Source organism: Lithobates pipiens, unplaced genomic scaffold, assembly GCF_037356315.1.
Source record: "Lithobates pipiens isolate NorthernLeopardFrog02 unplaced genomic scaffold, aLitPip1_a1.2 Scaffold_35, whole genome shotgun sequence".
Classification (NCBI taxonomy): Eukaryota; Metazoa; Chordata; class Amphibia; order Anura; family Ranidae; genus Lithobates; species Lithobates pipiens.
In genome coordinates this window covers 10,752,237-10,772,052 of record NW_027507811.1, presented here as the reverse complement: position 1 = coordinate 10,772,052, position 19,816 = coordinate 10,752,237, and the positions used below count along the sequence as shown (strand labels likewise).

Genomic DNA, 19,816 nt, shown 5'->3' with positions numbered 1-19,816 from the left:
GGAAATCGGTCACAGACAGTGAAACTAGGAAAATTCCTCTCCGAAACTCGGGCAGTCACCTGCGGAGTCCCTCAAGGCTCTCCGTTGTCACCCATTCTCTTCAACATTTACATTCGCCCACTCCTTCAAATCATCAGATGCTCAGATCTCTGCTTCCACTCTTAGGCTAGGTTCACATTGCTGCGATGCGGGAACGCCGCGAATCCGCGGCGTTTTCCCGCATCGCACACCTCCCGCCGGCAGTTCACACTGCCCTATGCGGACGGCTGGGGGTGTCAATGTTATGTTAATGAAACCCCCAGATCCGTCGGCATATCGCAGTGCGATCTGCCGACTCGCACAGGAATCGGATCGCATGGTGTGAACCCCCATGCGATCCGATTCCGTTGCGGACCCAAAAAAGGGTCCCGTGCGAGTTTGCTGCGGGACCGCTGCGAGTTCAGCCATACTATCTGTATGGCTGAACTCGCAGCGCTACGGAGATCGGATGTGATTTGCTGTGCGAATCACATCCGGTTCTCCCCCCGCAGCGGTGTGAACCCAGCCTTACGCTGACGACACGCAACTTTATTTTCGGATCAATGGAAAAAAAGATCACCAACAACAACTTGAAAACTGCCTCAAATCAATAGAGGACTGGATGACCACCAACTCCCTCCAGCTGAACCAATCAAAGACAGAGCTTCTTATCTTACACCAAAATCATAAGCCCGCAACCAAAACCTCCTGGTCTCCACCAACCGTCTTTGGGCAGACTATCTCCCCAAAGACCAAAGCCAAGAGTCTCGGGGTTATTTTAGACGCACAAATGTCAATGGATGCGCAAATAGGATCTGTAGTCAGTGGATCTCACCATCTGCTGCGCATGCTTCACAGACTCCTCCCTTTTATCCCAAAGAATGACAAAGCAGTGGTAGTTGGAACAATCATTAATTCACGACTGGACTACGCAAACTCGCTTTACATAGGATTACCACAATATCAACTTGCGCGATTACAACTGATCCAAAACACGGCGGCAAGGCTGATAACAGGAAAGAAACCCTGGGAATCCATCTCTCCTTCGCTGAGGAGCTTACATTGGCTAACCGTAAAAAATCGGATCACGTTCAAGACCCTTTGCCTCACCCACAAATGCGTGCATAGAGAAGCTCCGCAATACCTAATGGAGAAAATAAATCATTACACACCAAACCGCAGTCTTCCATCAGCCAACAAAAACCTCCTCCTCGTGCCCAAAGCCCGGTATAAATCCAAGGGGGATCGGAGATTCGCTGTCCAAGGGCCTCGGCTATGGAATGATCTACCAATCAACATCCGCCTGGAAGAAAATCACCTGGCTTTTAGGAAAAAACTCAAGACCTTCCTCTTTTAGCAGATGATCAAAGCTCGCCACAGCGCCTAGAGGCGATTCAGGCGATTATACAATATGTTGTACATTACATAGTCCTGACTTCTCCTCTCTCCCCTCCCCCCCACTGCTATATATACACATAATATGTATTCCCTTTTGTTACACCCATTTGCTACCAGCTGGACATTTTATATCGGATGATGTGATTGGAGGACAGACTTTTACATGGTGATAATAATGTGATAACATCCTCCAAGTTTGGAGCCTTAAACAGAAAGTGATAATGGGGGAGGAGTCAATAACCCAATGATGGGGGTCTTCAGGATCAGTCCAGTCTTCATCTTGGTTGTTCTCCCCCCATCCTCACTCTCTGACCTCTGGTGGGGCTCAGCCCCGCTGTTATTCATGACTAAATCATGGACTAAATAAGGAAGTGCAGGACTTCTTGTGTTGGGAAGATGGCAATGAGTGATAGAGGGGGAGGGGACACTCGTCCTATAATCCCCTCATCACTGTCACTCCTATAGAAGACAGTTCTCGTTGTTTCCTCCCTCTCTGACTAAGGTCCATGAATAAAGAAATGATCTGGTAGGAGATCAGAGGACCCATTTACTAGTTACCTTGAGGGGGGAATTGTAAGATCCTCAGAGACAAAGCTGCCTGATGTGGGCGGAGTCCTGGTTTAGGGGAACCAATCAGCTGATGTCTAGTAATAATCTTTGTATTTCTATTTTAGTAGATGGACGGGAGATGAGGAAAACCTCAGAGGATTGTCTCACTTTGTCTCCAGACTGTAAAGTAGAAGATGAGGACATCACACAGTATAGTCCAGGAGAAAACCCGACTACCTCAAATGTCCATCCGGCACCACACAGTGTAGATGGACCATCGTATTCCTCTTATCCTGAGGAACCTCAGACTGTGCGGGACGGTGCCGGACCATCGTATTCCTCTTATCCTGAGGAACCTCAGACTGTGCGGGACGGTGCCGGACCATCGTATTCCTCTTATCCCGAGGAACCTCAGACTCTGCGGGACGGTGCCGGACCATCGTATTCCTCTTATCCTGAGGAACCTCAGACTGTGCGGGACGGTGCCGGACCATCGTATTCCTCTTATCCTGAGGAACCTCAGACTGTGCGGGACGGTGCCGTCCTTCCAAAACATAAGAAGTTTTTCTGTAATGAGTCTGGGAAGTGTTTTCATTCTAAGTCTAGTCTTAATGTGCATAAAAAAATTCACACGGGTGAGAAGCCGCATTCCTGTCCTGAGTGTGGGAAAAGTTTTTCAGCTAAGTCTCTTCTTTATAGTCATCAGAGAGTGCACACGGGGGAGAAGCCGTATTCCTGTCCTGAGTGTGGAAAATGTTTTCCAACTAAGTCAAATCTTTACAGACATCAGAGATCTCACATGGGGGAAAAGCCACTTACCTGTTCTGAGTGCACAAAATGTTTCTCAAATAAGTCCAGTCTTTATAATCATCAGAGATTGCACGTAGGTGAGAAGCCGTATTGCTGTCCTGAGTGCGGGAAGTGTTTTGCACGGAAATCAGATCTTGTCATACATCAGAGGTCTCACACGGGTGAGAAGCCGTATTCATGTTCCGAGTGCGGGAAATGTTTTTTAGCTAAGACGCTTCTTCTCAGACATCAGAAGTCTCACACGGGTGAGAAGCCATATTCATGTCCTGAGTGCGGGAAATGTTTTGCAGTTAAGTCACATCTTGACAGACATCAGATGTCGCACACGGGTGAGAAGCCGCATGCCTGTCCTGAGTGCGGGAAATGTTTTGCACGAAAATCAGATCTTGTCGTACATCAGAGGTCTCACACGGGTGAGTTGCCGTATTTCTGTCCTGAGTGCGGGAAATGTTTTGCACGGAAATCAGATCTTGTCATACATCAGAGGTCTCACACGGGCGAGAAGCCATATTCCTGTTCTGAGTGCGGGAAATGTTTTTCAGTTAAGTGGTATCTTGACATACATCAGAGGTCTCACACGGGTGAGAAGCCGTATTCCTGTCCTGAGTGTGGAAAATGTTTTTCAAATAAGTCTGATCTTTACAGACATCGGAGATCTCACAAGGGGAGAAGCCACGTTCCTGTCCTGAGTGAGGGAAATGTTCCTCACTGAAGTCCTGTCTTCCTGTACATCAGGCGGTCTCACGCAACCCTTCGAGGTGTATTAGTGCCTTGAGTGTGGGAAATGTCTTGTATATGAATGTTGCTGGACATTAGGGGGGGGAAGAAGCACACCCTGATATACATACAAAATACGGCAATTGAAGAGAGAAAATTTCTCACAGTGAGTACATATCAAAGAAAATTAGTGACAAAATATGTAACAGAAAATTGTATATAAATATGGATTGTACAGCGAATTTAAATTAAATTCAAAACATTTGATCCAATGCAAAGTCCAAAAACGTAAAATCAAATAAAAGAATTCCAGTGAAATAATTTTGGTGATTTCAATACGTCTTCCACACCATCCAACACCTTAAAGTGATCTTGTGACTTAACACCTCCACCAATGGCTGAAGGGCTTGCTTACCAGATCGACTGGACCTCTCACTACAAAAGGTCATAAACTCCTATGGCTCCATACCCAGCCAGGGCCTTTATCCGGTCCGTCTCACCAACAGGGAAGATCAGTCCTCCTCAACGGTGGTCATAGAAGTGCCGGAAAAATTAAAAGAGACTGCGCATAAGAGTAAAATCCTCACACTTTATTGCTCTTAAAAATATGCTGGCAGGAGAGGGGGTATTGTAGTAAATCCGGCAACTGCAACACATACAAAAAACATTAACCGGGACACGAGTGTAGCAGTGACGTCAGCTCCGCCCTACGTGTTTCGTCATAAATTTGATGTCGTCCAGGAGCACCTTTTTTACCAGTGTATTTTTAAAAGCAATGAAGTGTGAGGATTTTTTCTGTGCGGAGTCTCTTTTAATTTTTCGGGCGTCCGTAGGGTTCAATATTGAGTTGGCCCACCCTTTGCAGCTTCAACTCTTCTGGGAAGGCTGTCCACAAGGTTTATGAGTGTGTCTATGGGAATGGCTGACCCTTTTCCAGAAGCGCACTTATGAGGTCGGGCACTGATGTTGGAGAAGAAAGGCCTGGCTCGTAGTCTCCACTCTAATTTATCCCAAAGGTGTTCTATCGGGTTGAGGTCAGGACCTTGCTTTGTGCACTGGTGTGCAGTCATGCTGGAACAGGAAGGGGCCGTCTCCAAACTTTTCCCACAAAGTTGGGAGCATGAAATTGTCTAAAATGTCTTGGTATGCCGACGTCTTCAGGGTTCCCTTCATCGGAATTAAGGGGCCAAGCCTAACCCTTGAAAAATAACCCCCACACCATAATCCCCCCTCCACCAAATGATTTGGACTAGTCCACTAAGCAAGGTCCCTTAAGACATGGATGAGCGAGTTTGGGGTGGAGGAACTTGACTGGCCTGCCCTCAACCCAATAAAACACCTTTGGGATGGATTAGAGTGGAGTCAGGGCCAGTGTCTGACCTCACAAATGTGCTTCTGGAAGAATGGTCAAACATTCCCATAGACACCCTCCTAAACCTTGTGGACGGCCTTCCCAGAAGAGTTGAAGCTGTTATAGCTGCAAAGGGCGGAGCCAACTCTATATCGAACCCTACGGACTAAGACTGGGATGCCATTAAAGTTCATGTGCATGTAAAGGCAGGTGTCCCAATACTTTTGGTAATATAGCGTATGTGGATTACACCTGTTTCTCAACTGCCCTACAGTGGCTTGGGTTAATGACTGTGCTCTTGGAATACAATTGTCTCCTAGTTGTCCAACAATGGCTGAGGGTAAAGACTACAAATAATGCTGTTCCCAGTAGGAACCGCTGCAGGAAAAGTTTTGCTTTCGTGGAAAACAAATGCTTTGCTATTTCCACCAATGGGGACACAGATCTCCTGCCAGAAGATAGTTTCTACTGAACCATTAAAGGCTGGTATTATTCCGGAGGGAGTACAGTCTAGGATTCACTTTTGCTGCCAGTGTACATAGAGAAGTTGCCCTCCAAATTGTTGCTGAATTCAGTTTTGGGGATCCTGTAACCCCCTCATCCCTGTCCAAGTTATATTCCCTCAATAAAATATAAAAACAAGCCCGAGGACTGGTTTCTGTGTCTGGATGCAAGTTGTAAAATGCATGTTGTCTGGCTGGGCGGGAAAAGGGGGTCCCAAAATTCACTTGGCCCTTTAGAGGCTGCGCTACACTTGTACACAATTTTCCCCTTAAAGCAAAGCTCCACGCAAAAGGGGAATTTTCAATTTAAGGCCGCCCGCCTTCTTTTCAGTAAATGCCACTTTTTTGGGGAGGAGCGGGTACTGGAGTGAGAGAAAGGAGGGGGAGCTCTGCATACTGGAAAGGAGCTCTATGTACTGGGGGCGGGAGGAGGGGGAGCTCTGTTTACTGTGGGGGGGTGGAGGGTACCGCTGTATACTAGGGGTAGAGGAAGAAGTTCTGTACTTGGGGGATCTCTGTGTACTGGAGGTGGTGGGAAGCTTTGTATATTGGGGTTTGCTTGAAGCAGAGCTCTTTGTACTGGGGGGAGTAGGAGGGGGAGCTTTATACTTAGAGGGGCTCTGCATGCTGAGGGGGCTCCTAGCAATGGAAGGTGGAAAAGCTCTGTGTACTGGGGGGGAGGTTCTGTGTCCTGCAGGAGAGGACGTAGAGGGGATCTCTGTGTACTCGGGGTGGGAGGAGGGGGAGCTCTGTGTACTGGGGGGAGAGGAAGAAGGGGAAGCTTTGCACTTGGGGGATGAGGAGCTCTGTGTACTGGGGAATGGGAGGAGAAAAGGCTCTGTGTGGTAGGGGGGAAGGAAGGAAGGGGGAGCTATGTTTACTGGGGGAGAGGAAAGCGAAAGGAGCTCTGTACGCAAGGGAGAGGAGGGGATCTTTGTGTACTGGGTGAAGAGAGGGGAAGCGGAGCTCTGAACTTGGGTGGTGGGAGCTTTGTATGTTGGGGTGGGGGTTTGGAGGAAGGGGAGCTCTGTTTAGTGGGGGGAGAATGAGGGGGACCTCTATACTTAGAGGGGCTCTGCATACTGGGGGGGTGCTTGTTCTGTATACTGCGGTGGGGCTCTTTGTACTGGTGCTTGGGAAGAGGGGAGGCTCTGTGAGGGAAGAGCACTGTAATTGGGGTTGGGGTGAGGAGCTCTCTGTCCTGGAGGAGATGTGGTAGAGGGGAGCTCTATGTGCTGGGGGTGGGAGGGGGTGGAGCTCTGTGCACTGTGGGGGGGGGTAGAGGGAAGCTTTGTATTTGGGGGATCTGTAGCTCTGTGTACTTGGGGGGGGGGGGGGTGAAGGCTCTGTGTACTGGGGGAGAGGAAGGAGTGGGTGATGTAATTGGGGGAGGGAGCGCTGCCTACTGGGGGACTCTGTGTACTGGGGGGTGGGAGGAGGGTGGGCACTGTGTACTGGGGGTGAGGAAGGAGGGGAGAGCTCTGTACTTGGGGGTAACTCTGTGTACTGGGAGGAAAGGGAGGGGAGCACTGTCTTGGAGGGGTGGGAGGAAGGGAAGCTGTATACTAAAGAGGAATGGGCTTTTTAGCGAGGAAAGGGGGGTCAGGGTTCAGTGAAGAGCTCTGTATTGGGGGGTGGGGGAGGACCTCAGGACCTTTTTTTTTCTTTTCGGTGTCACCACCAATACAGGATATTTTTCCTTTCAGTGACCACTGACTCAGGGACATTTTTTTCCTTTCAGTGACACCACCAACCCAGGTACGTGATTTTCCCCAGGGGAGCCGCCTTGTATATGTACTGTATACGGTTTCCAAGGATGGAATGGGGATGAGTGAGATCCATCCTTGGAAAATGCACAGATGACCCGTTTCCCTATGTGATGTCTAATTACCCCTGCCTTAGTGACTTATTGCCGTATGGTATTTGGGTCCACATATTCTGGTAAGAGTACCCATACTATCTGTGATGGTGGATATCGGCACTATTTATGGATCGATATTATGAATAGTCACCTATGAGGACTTATAATATAGTTTTTTGGGACTTGAATCTACCACTATCTTTTCTAATTTTTGCACTTTATACAAATTATATTTGCAATTAAGCGCAGCACTTTTTAATGTCCAAACCCGAGAAATGGTTGTACGTGAAAATCCCAGTAGCTCAGCAGTTTCTGAAATACTCAGCCCAGCCTATGTGGCACCAACAACCATGCCACATTCAAAGTCACTTAAATGCCCTTTCTTCCCCATTCTGATGCTCAGTTTGAACTTCAGCAAATCATCTTTACTACATCTAGATGCCTAAATGCATTAAGTTGCTGTTATGTGATTGGCTGATTAGCAATTTATGTTACCAAGCAATTGAACAGGTGTACCGAATAAAATGTCCTGGCCAAGCTCTCGATATACCGATGTTCGGCGGAGGAGTGAGAGCTCGGCTCAAATGCCTCTCTCAACCAGGATTCCACAGAGCCCCTGAGGACCTCAGGTGGCACCCCAGGGTACTGTAGCAACCCGTTTGAGAAAAAATTGGAGTCGAATATTAGAACCTTGATATTTATATGGACATTAATAAGGATGACCATTTAGGGCATTTGAACATGACAGCTTCTGATTGTCAATGGTTGCTAAGAAAGCAGCCACTGCTTCCACCCACTGCATCCTTACTAACCGTTGATGTCACCCAGCCCATTCAATCCATGACCCCCTAAGCAAATGCCTGAATATGACCATATAGCCATGTTTGAGCACAAATGTTACCACTATATTTGATGAATGTTCAGGGAATCTGAGTTCCGAAGCTGCCACATTTAGCAGTGGTACTTATGCTGCCGGTTTGTAATTGGAACGGCCAATTTATTTAAGCCGTTAATCGACCCTCCAAAACAAGCCAAATTCTGTCCAAACATGAGTTCAGTCCAAACATGGAGCTCATTACAAGTGATCTGTTTATTGGTCTCTCACATTTGTGACCAATAGGAGAAGGATCTCCTTATGTCAGTGGGAGAAGGACATTCTTACATCGTCATGAAATCGTTGTTACCGAGAGACCGAAATTATTCTTTGCTCATGGAACGCCCTAGAAGTAGCCTTTGGAGGAAACCTGGCTAAGAAAGTCTGGACTAGGCAGTAATATATTTCTTCCCACCCTTGGTGGGAGTGGAGATGACCCCATCTATAAGGATATACACTACATTACGAGACACTGCATTTCCTCTGACCTCCACAAGGTGGTGAGCTCACTTCTACCCAGACAGGAAGTGACGTCAGGTACAGACAGGAAGTTCCGGGTGAGAGGTGAGTCGGGAGGAAGTAGAAAGGAGACATTGTTGGAAGTTGCAGCAGAGGAGGTAATAAGATCTTATTTTCTATTTACACCCAGTAACCCCCCCCCCCCCCCCTGTCATGTCCGTCCTCTTCCTCCATAGTCACTGTTATGTCATTTATCTCCAGCAGATGATGATACACACATATATAAGGTGAAAACCTAGATGAACCCCTTCAGGGGCAGAACATTCCCCCACTTTTTGGGCCGGAACATTTCCTTCATTTAGGAGTTAAATTCTAGTAATACGTTTCTCTAAACAAACAGGACTGCCAATAAATAGACAAGACAATGACCATACATGGCCTACAAAGGGCAATTACTACACTGGCAGCCAATGGGCAATCATTACAATATGCAGCCAACGCAATGATGGAGTGCAGGGGTCAGGAGTATGGAGCATAGAGCCTCTTAGGGCTCATTTAAACTTGCTTTGGCTTCAACACACATTAGCGGCTAGTTTACACTTGCTTCAAAACAAGGATTCGGACAGGCTTTGATAAAGCTCTCTTAACGCTGTCACTAAATAAAATGGTTAGCTTACAGTCATGTTTACATTTTGCTTTGCTTCGGCTTCGTTTCAAAATTTATACCCAATGTAGCTTTAGTGGTGCTTCAAAGCATCTTCAAAGCCTCTAGAAATCTATGACAAAGCTCACTCAAAGCTTCACCAAAGCCTCATCGAAGACCCACCAAGCCTCCTCGAAGCCCCACCAAGCCTCCTCGAAGCCCCACCAAGCCTTCTCGAAGCCCCACCAAGCCTCATCGAAGACCCACCAAGCCTCATCGAAGACTCACCAAGCCTCATCGAAGCCCCACCAAGCCTCATCGAAGCCCCACCAAGCCTCATCGAAGCCCCACCAAGCCTCATCGAAGCCCCACCAAGCCTCATCGAAGACCCACCAAGCCTCATCGAAGACCCACCAAGCCTCATCGAAGACCCACCAAGCCTCATCGAAGACCCACCAAGCCTCATCGTAGCCCCACCAAGCCTCATAAAAGCCCTACCAAGCCTCATCGAAGACCCACCAAGCCTCATCGAAGCCCCACCAAGCCTCATCAAAGCCCCACCAAGCCTCATCGAAGACCCACCAAGCCTCATCGAAGACCCACCAAGCCTCATCGAAGACCCACCAAGCCTCATCGAAGCCCCACCAAGCCTCATCAAAGCCCTACCAAGTCTCATCGAAGACCCACCAAGCCTCATCGAAGCCCCACCAAGCCTCATCGAAGTACCAAGCAAAAGCAAGGTGTAAACAAGACCGTAAGCTAACCATTTTATTTAGTGACAGGAGCTTCAACTGGCCTTCAGAGAACTTTAACCAAACTTGTCTGAAGCCTTGTTTTGAAGCAAGTGTAAACTAGCCCTTACATTGCTGGTCAGGAGGAAGAAAACATTCCCCAGTCTGCCGTGAAAAATATGTCCCGTCATTGGCATCATAGGGAGTAAAAATACATGCATGTTCCTGTGTATTTGTGCGTCACCGCTGTCCCCTGTAGTCCGGCGCATCCATCTTCTCAGTGGGTCTCGCTGCTCCGCCGCTGTCATTTGGCGAAGCCGCGATGACGTCACTCCCGCGCATGCGCACGGGAGCCGCCACGCACGGCATATTCGACATTGACGGTGCCACGCTCAGTGCGCATGCGCCGTAGACAGCGGTGCCTGTCTTTCGGCAAATATCTCCTAAACCGTGTAGGTTTAGGAGATATTTCTTGGACCTACAGGTAAGCCTTAATCTAGGCTTACCTGTAGGTCAAAGTGTGTTATAGGGGTTTACAACCACTTTAACAGAGATGTTGGACTCGACTATCATAAGACAACGAGTCAATCAAGCATGAATGCACCCATGGGACAGGCAAGTCCATGATGACCTGTATATCCGATGTCAGGAAATTCCCGGATTGGCCTTACTCCAACTTCACACGGTATCGACCATGGATATAATGGATACTGCAGGCGGTACCAGGACAGGAACTCCAGTGGTGGCAAATTAATGACCAAAACCAACCCTAATGAGGGTGCTGGAACCAAATAGTGAAGCTCAGCAGCACTTGCACATAAAAAAGACAAAAGGGGGGGGGGCTCCGATAGTGCAGGTCAAAATGCGGCTTTTAATAAGTAAAAACCAATGTACAAAAAACAATCACGTGATAAAAGCAATATGGGGAATAGAGTACCTCACCAGGCGCGTTTCGTCCAATATGGACTTCTACTGGGGCAATCATAATTCATTAAATGGTATACCTACAAGTGTTTATGTGAGCTCTCTTTGCACATCTCAAATGAAACCCAGAAATTGTAAACGATCATGTAACCATGATAAAAGACATTTCAAGGGGCTGGCAAACGTATGGAAGCAAGAAAATAGTAGGGCATGCAGTACTTTTTAAAATGTTCCGCACCAAGCCTCAGAACCTCCGAATCTTCAAGGCCGGATCACACCAAAACACGGTGCAGGAAAAACGCATTGCATGCACTTCTCCCACACCACATGTGTTTGTGAGATGTGTTCGGGGTGCCATTGACATTTTATTTTATTTCGCAAGGATGCAGTGGTGTGGGAAATACACATGGAATACGGTTTTCCTGCACCTTATTTTGCTGTGAACCGGCCCTGAAGGTTCTCTAAATGAAGCGGAAGAGTTGAGAGACTGTGAAGATAATGGATAGCTGATGGATTCTAGGGGCCCCTAAGGGAGTGCTGGAGTTGAAGGGCTCTGAGGGGGTAGTGGAGCTGAAGAATTTTGGGACCCTTGATAGGATTGGCAGGCATCAGATCTCTGAGGGGAGGAGGAGGCTGTAGGGCTCAGGGGGGTTCTAAGGTAGGGAGGGTGGCTCTTGGTCTATGGTGGTCCTCCCACCTGAACTTATTTTTCAGACCTCTTTATAGAACTGCTAAGAGATAAAGGAAACCTTCACTGTCTTACCATCTCTCTGGTCAAATAAAATGTTCCTGGATGCCAAGTGGAATGAAGAAGAGCAGTTCTTCACATTTTGGTGAGAACTCGTTCTTGGAGGAGGTCTGTTTGTGTGGCATCACCTAACAGGTGGGCAGGGATGTGGAGGGGCAATCCAATGCCTTCCCATGAGAGTGCCCGGTGCTGGAATTCAGAACACCAGGTGCCCCACTGCCACTCTGTACAGTGTCCAGGATACTAATGGATACCTTCAAACCAATAAAGTAAACCCCTCACCCCTACTGCCCACCTCTTACCCACAATGGGCTGCCATTGGAAGAAGGTGAACAGAACCCTCCCCCCCACAGCTCTCCACTCCACCAGCACCATCCTCCTGCTATCCAACCAATCTCTTCTCTTACTGCAGAGAGTGACAGTGACATCACTTCTATCAGTCAGCAGGCTGCCGGAGATTGGAGCTTTGAAGCCGGCAATTATCCTGATTAGCAAACAAGTCAAAAGAAGGATTTTATTTATCATTCCTCATCTGCGGATCTAAAACGAATCAAAACCAGTTCAGAAACCAAACAAACCCAACAGAGAGAAGGGAATTTCTGAGGGAATGTCGGCAGGCCAAAATGTCCAATGGAAAATGTAACAAATTATAATTTGATCTATTAGTACAACAACCCTCCTATTACCCCTCCCTCCCTTCACATCCACATCCCTCTCCCATCCCCCCACTCACATATTGTGTGTGATCTATACCATCCAAATCATTCTTAATTTCTAGGGCTGTGGAAATGAAAGATTAATTCCTCGATTAATCATTAATTTTTTTGATTGATCAAAATTCTTTTGATCGGTACTCACCTCTTCTGGGTCTTCAGGGAGTTACGTCAGAGATCTGGTGACGTCACAGACATCAACATCCCCGGACTCCCCTCCCCCCCCCTCCCCTTCCCCAAGCGTCTCCGTCTGCTAACGAAGGGAAGGGGGGAGGAGTCCGGTGACGTTGAAGTTCTGATTGAACGTAATGCGTACGGGGGGAGGAGCTACACATTACGTCACCCGATGCTGCCCTACGGAAGTAACACGATTGTCGGCTTTACATGCTGTGTTTTTATCATCTTTATGTGAGTAGTTTTGTGTTTGAACACAAAAATTTAATCTTATACTTAAGCGGTGAGCACTTAGATCTTTTCTTTCTATCCATGACCCGGCGTTCTTGCTGAGATCTAAGGAGTCGTGAGAGAAGTTTATGGTCCGTGTTAACCCTTTTGATACCGGCTTGCATGACCACCTGTTTGCACAGGGGTCCATGCCATAAGGGGAGAGTGATTAGTAAGACCGGAGGTGGAGGGATTGTCACCCTACTGGGGAAAAAATTATTTACATCAGTGCTACAGTTTGAATTTAAAACATATTTGTGTGAACTGTGAAGTTAAGTCATGGATTGTGGAATCTAAATAGTGTTGGGTGATTGTATATAGTGTATACCACTGACTAATGCAGAGATGCAATGCAAGGAGATCAGCTAAAAGGAGTTGGATCTGTATGTGCGTTATAATTAATTGAAATTTTTCCATTAATTGATTTAAAAAAATCGATCACAAAAATTTTAATCACTAACAGCCCTATTAAATTCATTTACCAAAGTTATCTGTCAACATGGAGACCTGTATAGATCAAATGACGGCACGAATAAGAATGGATGAGGATCGGAGTCACATGACTGAGAGGATATTAAACCTCACCCTGGAGATCATCTACCTGCTGACCGGAGAGGTGAGGAGGATTCTGGGAGGTCACATGACATCACTCTTATCTCTATTAATAAAACACAGACCTGACCGGAGAGGTGAGGAGGATTCTGGGAGGTCACATGACATCACTCTTATCTCTATTAATAAAAACACAGACCTGACCGGAGAGGTGAGGAGGATTCTGGGAGGTCACATGACATCACTCTTATCTCTATTAATAAAACACAGACCTGACCGGAGAGGTGAGGAGGATTCTGGGAGGTCACATGACATCACTCTTATCTCTATTAATAAAACACAGACCTGACCGGAGAGGTGAGGAGGATTCTGGGAGGATCTCTTAACATTACCCTTGTTCTTTCAGAGTTTTCCTCCTGTAAAGTCTGGTGACAAGGTGACCATCACTATCTCTCTATTTCACAACCTAAAACCCGAGAGACACAACATGGAGAAGATTCTAGAAGTCATCAAGAAGATGAAGGAGCTGCTGACAGGAGAGGTGAGCGGTGCCGGGAATTCTGGGACATTCTCCATGGAGGAGTGGGAGTATTTAGAAGGACACAAGGATCTCTACAAGGACGTCATGATGGACAATCAGCCGCCCCTCACATCACCGGGTAAGAGGAGACTTTATTGTAAAGGAGAGAGCAGTACGGAGGCTCCACCTATCCCCCATCATCTGATAAACACATAGAAACAATGTATTCAGTCAGTGTGTGTGTTTCCTACAGATGGATCCAGTAATGGGAACCCACCAGAGAGATGTCCCCGTCCTCTGTATTCCCGGGATTCCACACAGGAAGGTCACACCATCCCCCACCATCATCAGGTAGGTGAGGAACAATCACTGGTGGTTATAAATGATATAAAAACATGGTTGTTACAATGAATGTTTTTTTTTTGTATATTCAGAGTGGGAACCTTAGTGATATTGATGTTAAAGAAGAGAATAAGGAGGAGGATGAGGAGTATGGAGTGATGAAGGAGCTTTCAGATGGGCACAAGAATGTGATGGAGTCTTCTAGCAACAGAAACCCACCAGAGAGATGTCCCCGTCCTCTGTATTCCCGGGATTCCACACAGGAAGATCACACCATCCCCCACCATCATCAGGTAGATGAGGAACAATCACTGGTAGTTACAATATATATATATATACAAGCTTGTGTGTTACAATTAATATTTTATTATATATTGCAGGTTGGAAACCTCGAGGATAATAATATTATTGTTAAAAAAGAGTATAAAGAGGAGGATGAGGAGTATGGTGTGATGGAGGAGTTTTCAGGACACAAGGAATTGATGCATTCCACACAGGAAGGTCACACCATCCCCCACCATCATCAGGTAGATGAGGAACAATCACTGATAGTATCATTAGGATCTGTACATTATCTACATTGTTACCATTGATGTCATTTTTATTATATATTCAGAGTGGAAACCTGAGAGATCCTAAAGTTGAGGTGAAATCAGAAGAAGAAGAAGAGAGGTATGTGAGGGATGATCAGCAGTCTATGGAGGAGGATGGAATAACGGGGACATTTATAGAGGAGGACACTCCTACAGAGATCAGCACAGGTGGGTCATTAACACTAAATCCATTCCTCCACCCATACTGCTCACTGATTGGTCCAGAGTAGGGCGGGGGCTGGGTGATATCAGCCTGTAATCCCCTGGACACTTTCCTGAGCTGTGTTCCCCGTCCTGTATTCCTGGATTTCTCTCCGATAATCTTCCTTCTCTGTGCTGCCGACACAATTTATGTATCTAGACTGGATTTATGGAGATTCTGGGGATCAGCAAAATGTTGACTTTCACTATAGGCATTGCTCCACCTAGGCACCAGTGGCATGTGTCTTGGGTCTTCTGCCCCATGCCCAGGTCTAGCAAGATCTCTGACAAGACAATTCTCCTGGGGTCACTTGTTCTGTTATTTGCTGGCTGTTCCCGGGTGGAGGGATATGTCTGTATAGTCTCAGACCCAAGTCACTGAGTGCAGTCTCAGGAGATGGGAGGAGCGGTGTGGGACCTCTGCAACTTGTCTCCAGTAAACATTTCATCTTCCACTGATTACTGAATATCAATATTATGAATCCTGACCCTTACACTGTATACTTTATGTTGTACATTACATAGTCCTGACTTCTCCTCTCTCCCCTCCCCCCACTGCTATATATACACATAATATGGATTCTCTTTTGTTACACCCGTTTCCTACCAGCTGGACATTTTATATCGGATGATGTGATTGGAGGACAGACTTTTACATGTTGATAATAATGTGATAACATCCTCCAAGTTTGGAGCCTTAAACAGAAAGTGATAATGGGGGAGGAGTCAATAACTCCAATGATGGGGGTCTTCAGGATCAGTCCAGTCTTCATCTTGGTTGTTCTCCCCCCATCCTCACTCTCTGACCTCTGGTGGGGCTCAGCCCCGCTGTTATTCATGACTAAATCATGGACTAAATAAGGAAGTGCAGGACTTCTTGTGTTGGGAAGATGGCAATGAGTGATAGAGGGGGAGGGGACACTCGTCCTATAATCCCCTCATCACTGTCACTCCTATAGAAGACAGTTCTCGTTGTTTCCTCGCTCTCTGACTAAGGTCCATGAATAAAGAAATGATCTGGTAGGAGATCAGAGGATCCATTTACTAGTTACCTTGAGGGGGGAATTGTAAGATCCTCAGAGACAAAGCTGTCTGATGTGGGCGGAGTCCTGGTTTAGGGGAACCAATCAGCTGATGTCTAGTAATAATCTTTGTATTTCTATTTTAGTAGATGGACGGGAGTTGAGGAAAACCTCAGAGGATTGTCTCACTTTGTCTCCAGACTGTAAAGTAGAAGATGAGGACATCACACAGTATAGTCCAGGAGAAAACCCGACTACCTCAAATGTCCATCCGGCACCACACAGTGTAGATGGACCATCGTATTCCTCTTATCCCGAGGAACCTCAGACTGTGCGGGACGGTGCCGGACCATCGTATTCCTCTTATCCCGAGGAACCTCAGACTGTGCGGGACGGTGCCGGACCATCGTATTCCTCTTATCCTGAGGAACCTCACACTGTGCGGGACGGTGCCGGACCATCGTATTCCTCTTATCCCGAGGAACCTCAGACTGTGCGGGACGGTGCCGGACCATCGTATTCCTCTTATCCTGAGGAACCTCAGACTGTGCGGGACGGTGCCGGACCATCGTATTCCTCTTATCCTGAGGAACCTCAGACTGTGCGGGACGGTGCCGGACCATCGTATTCCTCTTATCCTGAGGAACCTCAGACTGTGCGGGACGGTGCCGGACCATCGTATTCCTCTTATCCTGAGGAACCTCAGACTGTGCGGGACGGTGCCGGACCATCGTATTCCTCTTATCCCGAGGAACCTCAGACTGTGCGGGACGGTGCCGGACCATCGTATTCCTCTTATCCTGAGGAACCTCAGACTGTGCGGGACGGTGCCGGACCATCGTACTCCTCTTATCCCGAGGAACCTCAGACTGTGCGGGACGGTGCCGGACCATCGTATTCCTCTTATCCCGAGGAACCTCAGACTGTGCGGGACGGTGCCGGACCATCGTATTCCTTTTATCCTGAGGAACCTCAGACTGTGCGGGACGGTGCCGGACCATCCTATTCCTCTTATCCTGAGGAACCTCAGACTGTGCGGGACGGTGCCGGACCATCCTATTCCTCTTATCCTGAGGAACCTCAGACTGTGCGGGACGGTGCCGGACCATCGTATTCCTCTTATCCTGAGGAACCTCAGACTGTGCGGGACGGTGCCGGACCATCGTATTCCTCTTATCCCGAGGAACCTCAGACTGTGCGGGACGGTGCCGGACCATCGTATTCCTCTTATCCTGAGGAACCTCAGACTGTGCGGGACGGTGCCGGACCATCGTATTCCTCTTATCCTGAGGAACCTCAGACTGTGTGGGACAAGTCTAGTCTTAATGTGCATAAAAAAATTCATACAGGTGAGAAGCCACATTCCTGTTCAGAGTGTGGGAAATGTTTTTCAACTAAGACACAACTATCTTTACATCAGAGGTCGCACACGGGTGAGAAGCCGTATTCGTGTTCTGAGTGCGGAAAATGTTTTTCACAGAATTCACATCTTTACATACATCAGAGGTCCCACACGGGTGAGAAGCCGTATTCATGTTCTGAGTGCGGAAAATGTTTTTCATCTAAGTCCAGTCTTTGCAGACATCAGAGGTCTCACACAGGTGAGAAGCCGTATTCCTGTCCTGAGTGTGGGAAATGTTTTTCAGCTAAGTCGTATCTTGAGACACACCACAGATCACACACAGGGGAGAAGCCGTATTCCTGTCCCGAGTGCGGGAAATGTTTTTCAGTTAAGTCCAGTTTTTCCTGTCATCAGAGATCACACACGGGTGAGAAGCCGTATTCCTGTTCTGAGTGCGGGAAATGTTTTTCAGCTAAGTCCAGTCTTTCCTGTCATCAGAGATCACACACAGGTGAGAAGCCGCATTCCTGTCCTAAGTGCGGGAAATGTTTTTCATTTAAGTGGTATCTTGACATACATCAGAGATCACACACGGGTGAGAAGCCGTATTCCTGTACTGAGTGCGGGAAATGTTTCTCAGTTAAGTCAAATCTTGACACACATCAGAGATCACATACGGGGAGAAGCCGTATTCCTGTCCTGAGTGAGGGAATTGTTCCTCACTGAAGTCCTGTCTTCCTGTACATCAGGGGGTCCCACACAACCCTCGAGGTGTATTAGTGAGTGCGGGAAATGTCTTGTATATGAATGTTGCTGGACATGTGGGGGGGAGGAAGCACACCCTGATATACATACAAAATACGGTAATTGAAGAGAGCAAATTGCTCACAGTGAGTACATATGAAAGAAAATTAGTGACAAAATATGTAACAGAAAATTGTATATAAATATGGATTGTACAACTAATTTAAATGAAATACAAAACATTTGATCCAATGAAAAGTCCAAAAACGTAAAATCAAATAAAAGAATTCCAGTGAAATAATTTTGGTGATTTCAATACGTCTTCCACACCATCCAACACCTTAAAGTGATCTTGTGACTTAACATCTCCACCAATGGCTGAAGGGCTTGCTTACCAGATGGACTGGACCTCTCACTACAAAAGGTCATAAACTCCTATGGCTCCATACCCAGCCAGGGCCTTTATCCGGTCCGTCTCACCAACAGGGAACATCAGTCCTCCTCAACGGTGGTCATAGGAGTGCCGGAAAAATTAAAAGAGACTCCGCATAAGAGTAAAATCCTCACTTTATTGCTCTTAAAAATTCACCGACGGGGGGTATTGTAGTAAAACCGCCTAAATTTGCATGTGCAACCGCAACACATACAAAAAAGACATTAACCTGGGACACTAGTGCAGCAGTGACATCAGCGCATTGCTCCGCCCTACATGTTTCGTCATATACGTTTTGATGTCGTCCAGGAGCACCTTTTTTTACCAGTGTATTTTTTAAAAGCAATAAAGTGTGAGGATTTTGCTCTATGCGGAGTCTCTTTTAATTTTTTTCGGGCATCCGTAGGGATCAATATTGAGTTGGCCCACCCTTTACAGCGTCAACTCTTCTGGGAAGGCCGTCCACGAGGTTTAGGAGTGTGTCTATGGAAATGTTTGACCGTTCTTCCAGAAGCGCACTTATGAGGTCAGGCACTGATGTTGGAAAAGAACGCCTGGCTCGCAGTCTCCGTTCTAAATTATCCCAAAGGTGTTCTATCGGGTTGAGGTCAGGACAGTCGAGTTCCTCCACCCCAAACTCGCTCATCCATGTCTTTATGGACCTTGCTTTGTGCACTGGTCCAAATCATTTGGTGGAGAGGGGGATTATGGTGTGGGAGTTGTTTTTCAGGGGTTGGGCTTGACCCTTTATTTCCAGTGAAGGGCACTCTTAAGGCGTCGGCATGTGGAGTTCTTCCACCTCAAACTCGCCCATCAATGTTTTTATGGACCTTGCTTTGTGCACTTGTGTACAGTCATGCTGGAACAGAAGGGGCCGTCCTCAAACGTTTCCCACAAAGTTGGGAGCATGAAATTGTCCAAAATGTCTTCGTATGCCAACGCCTTAAGAGTTCCCCTTCACTTGGAGCTAAGGGGTCAAGCCAAACCCCTAAAAAAATACAACAACTCCACACCATAATCCCCCCTCCGCCAAATGGTTTGGACCAGTGCACTAAGCAAAGTCCATAAAGACATGGATGAGGGAGTTTGGGGTGGAGGAACTTGACCGGCCTGGATAGAGTCCTGACCACAACCCAATAGAACACCTTTGGGATGAATTAGAGTGGAGACTGCGAGCCAGACCTGCTGGTCCAACATCAGTGCCTGACCTCACAAATGCACTTCTGGAAGAATGGTCAAACATTCCCATAGACCAGGGGTCTCAAACTGGTGGCCCTCCAGCTGTTGCGGAACTACAAGTCCCATCATGCCTCTGCCTGAGAGA

The 19,816-nt window shown here is 47.2% G+C and overlaps 1 protein-coding gene across 1 annotated transcript; it reads left to right on the top strand.

Annotated features, from left to right (window-relative positions):
• Window positions 1–45: 45 nt before the first annotated feature.
• LOC143955484 (uncharacterized) lies at window positions 46–18,360 on the top strand. The gene is made up of 9 exons (XM_077465523.1): window positions 46–3,474; window positions 8,551–8,698; window positions 13,231–13,359; window positions 13,702–13,954; window positions 14,069–14,166; window positions 14,250–14,450; window positions 14,538–14,684; window positions 14,774–14,918; window positions 16,120–18,360. Exons 1-9 carry the CDS (start codon window positions 2,018–2,020, stop codon window positions 18,039–18,041), a joined length of 4,500 nt encoding a protein of 1,499 aa, XP_077321649.1. The 5' UTR covers window positions 46–2,017; the 3' UTR covers window positions 18,042–18,360.
• The last annotated feature ends 1,456 nt before the right edge of the window (window positions 18,361–19,816 follow it).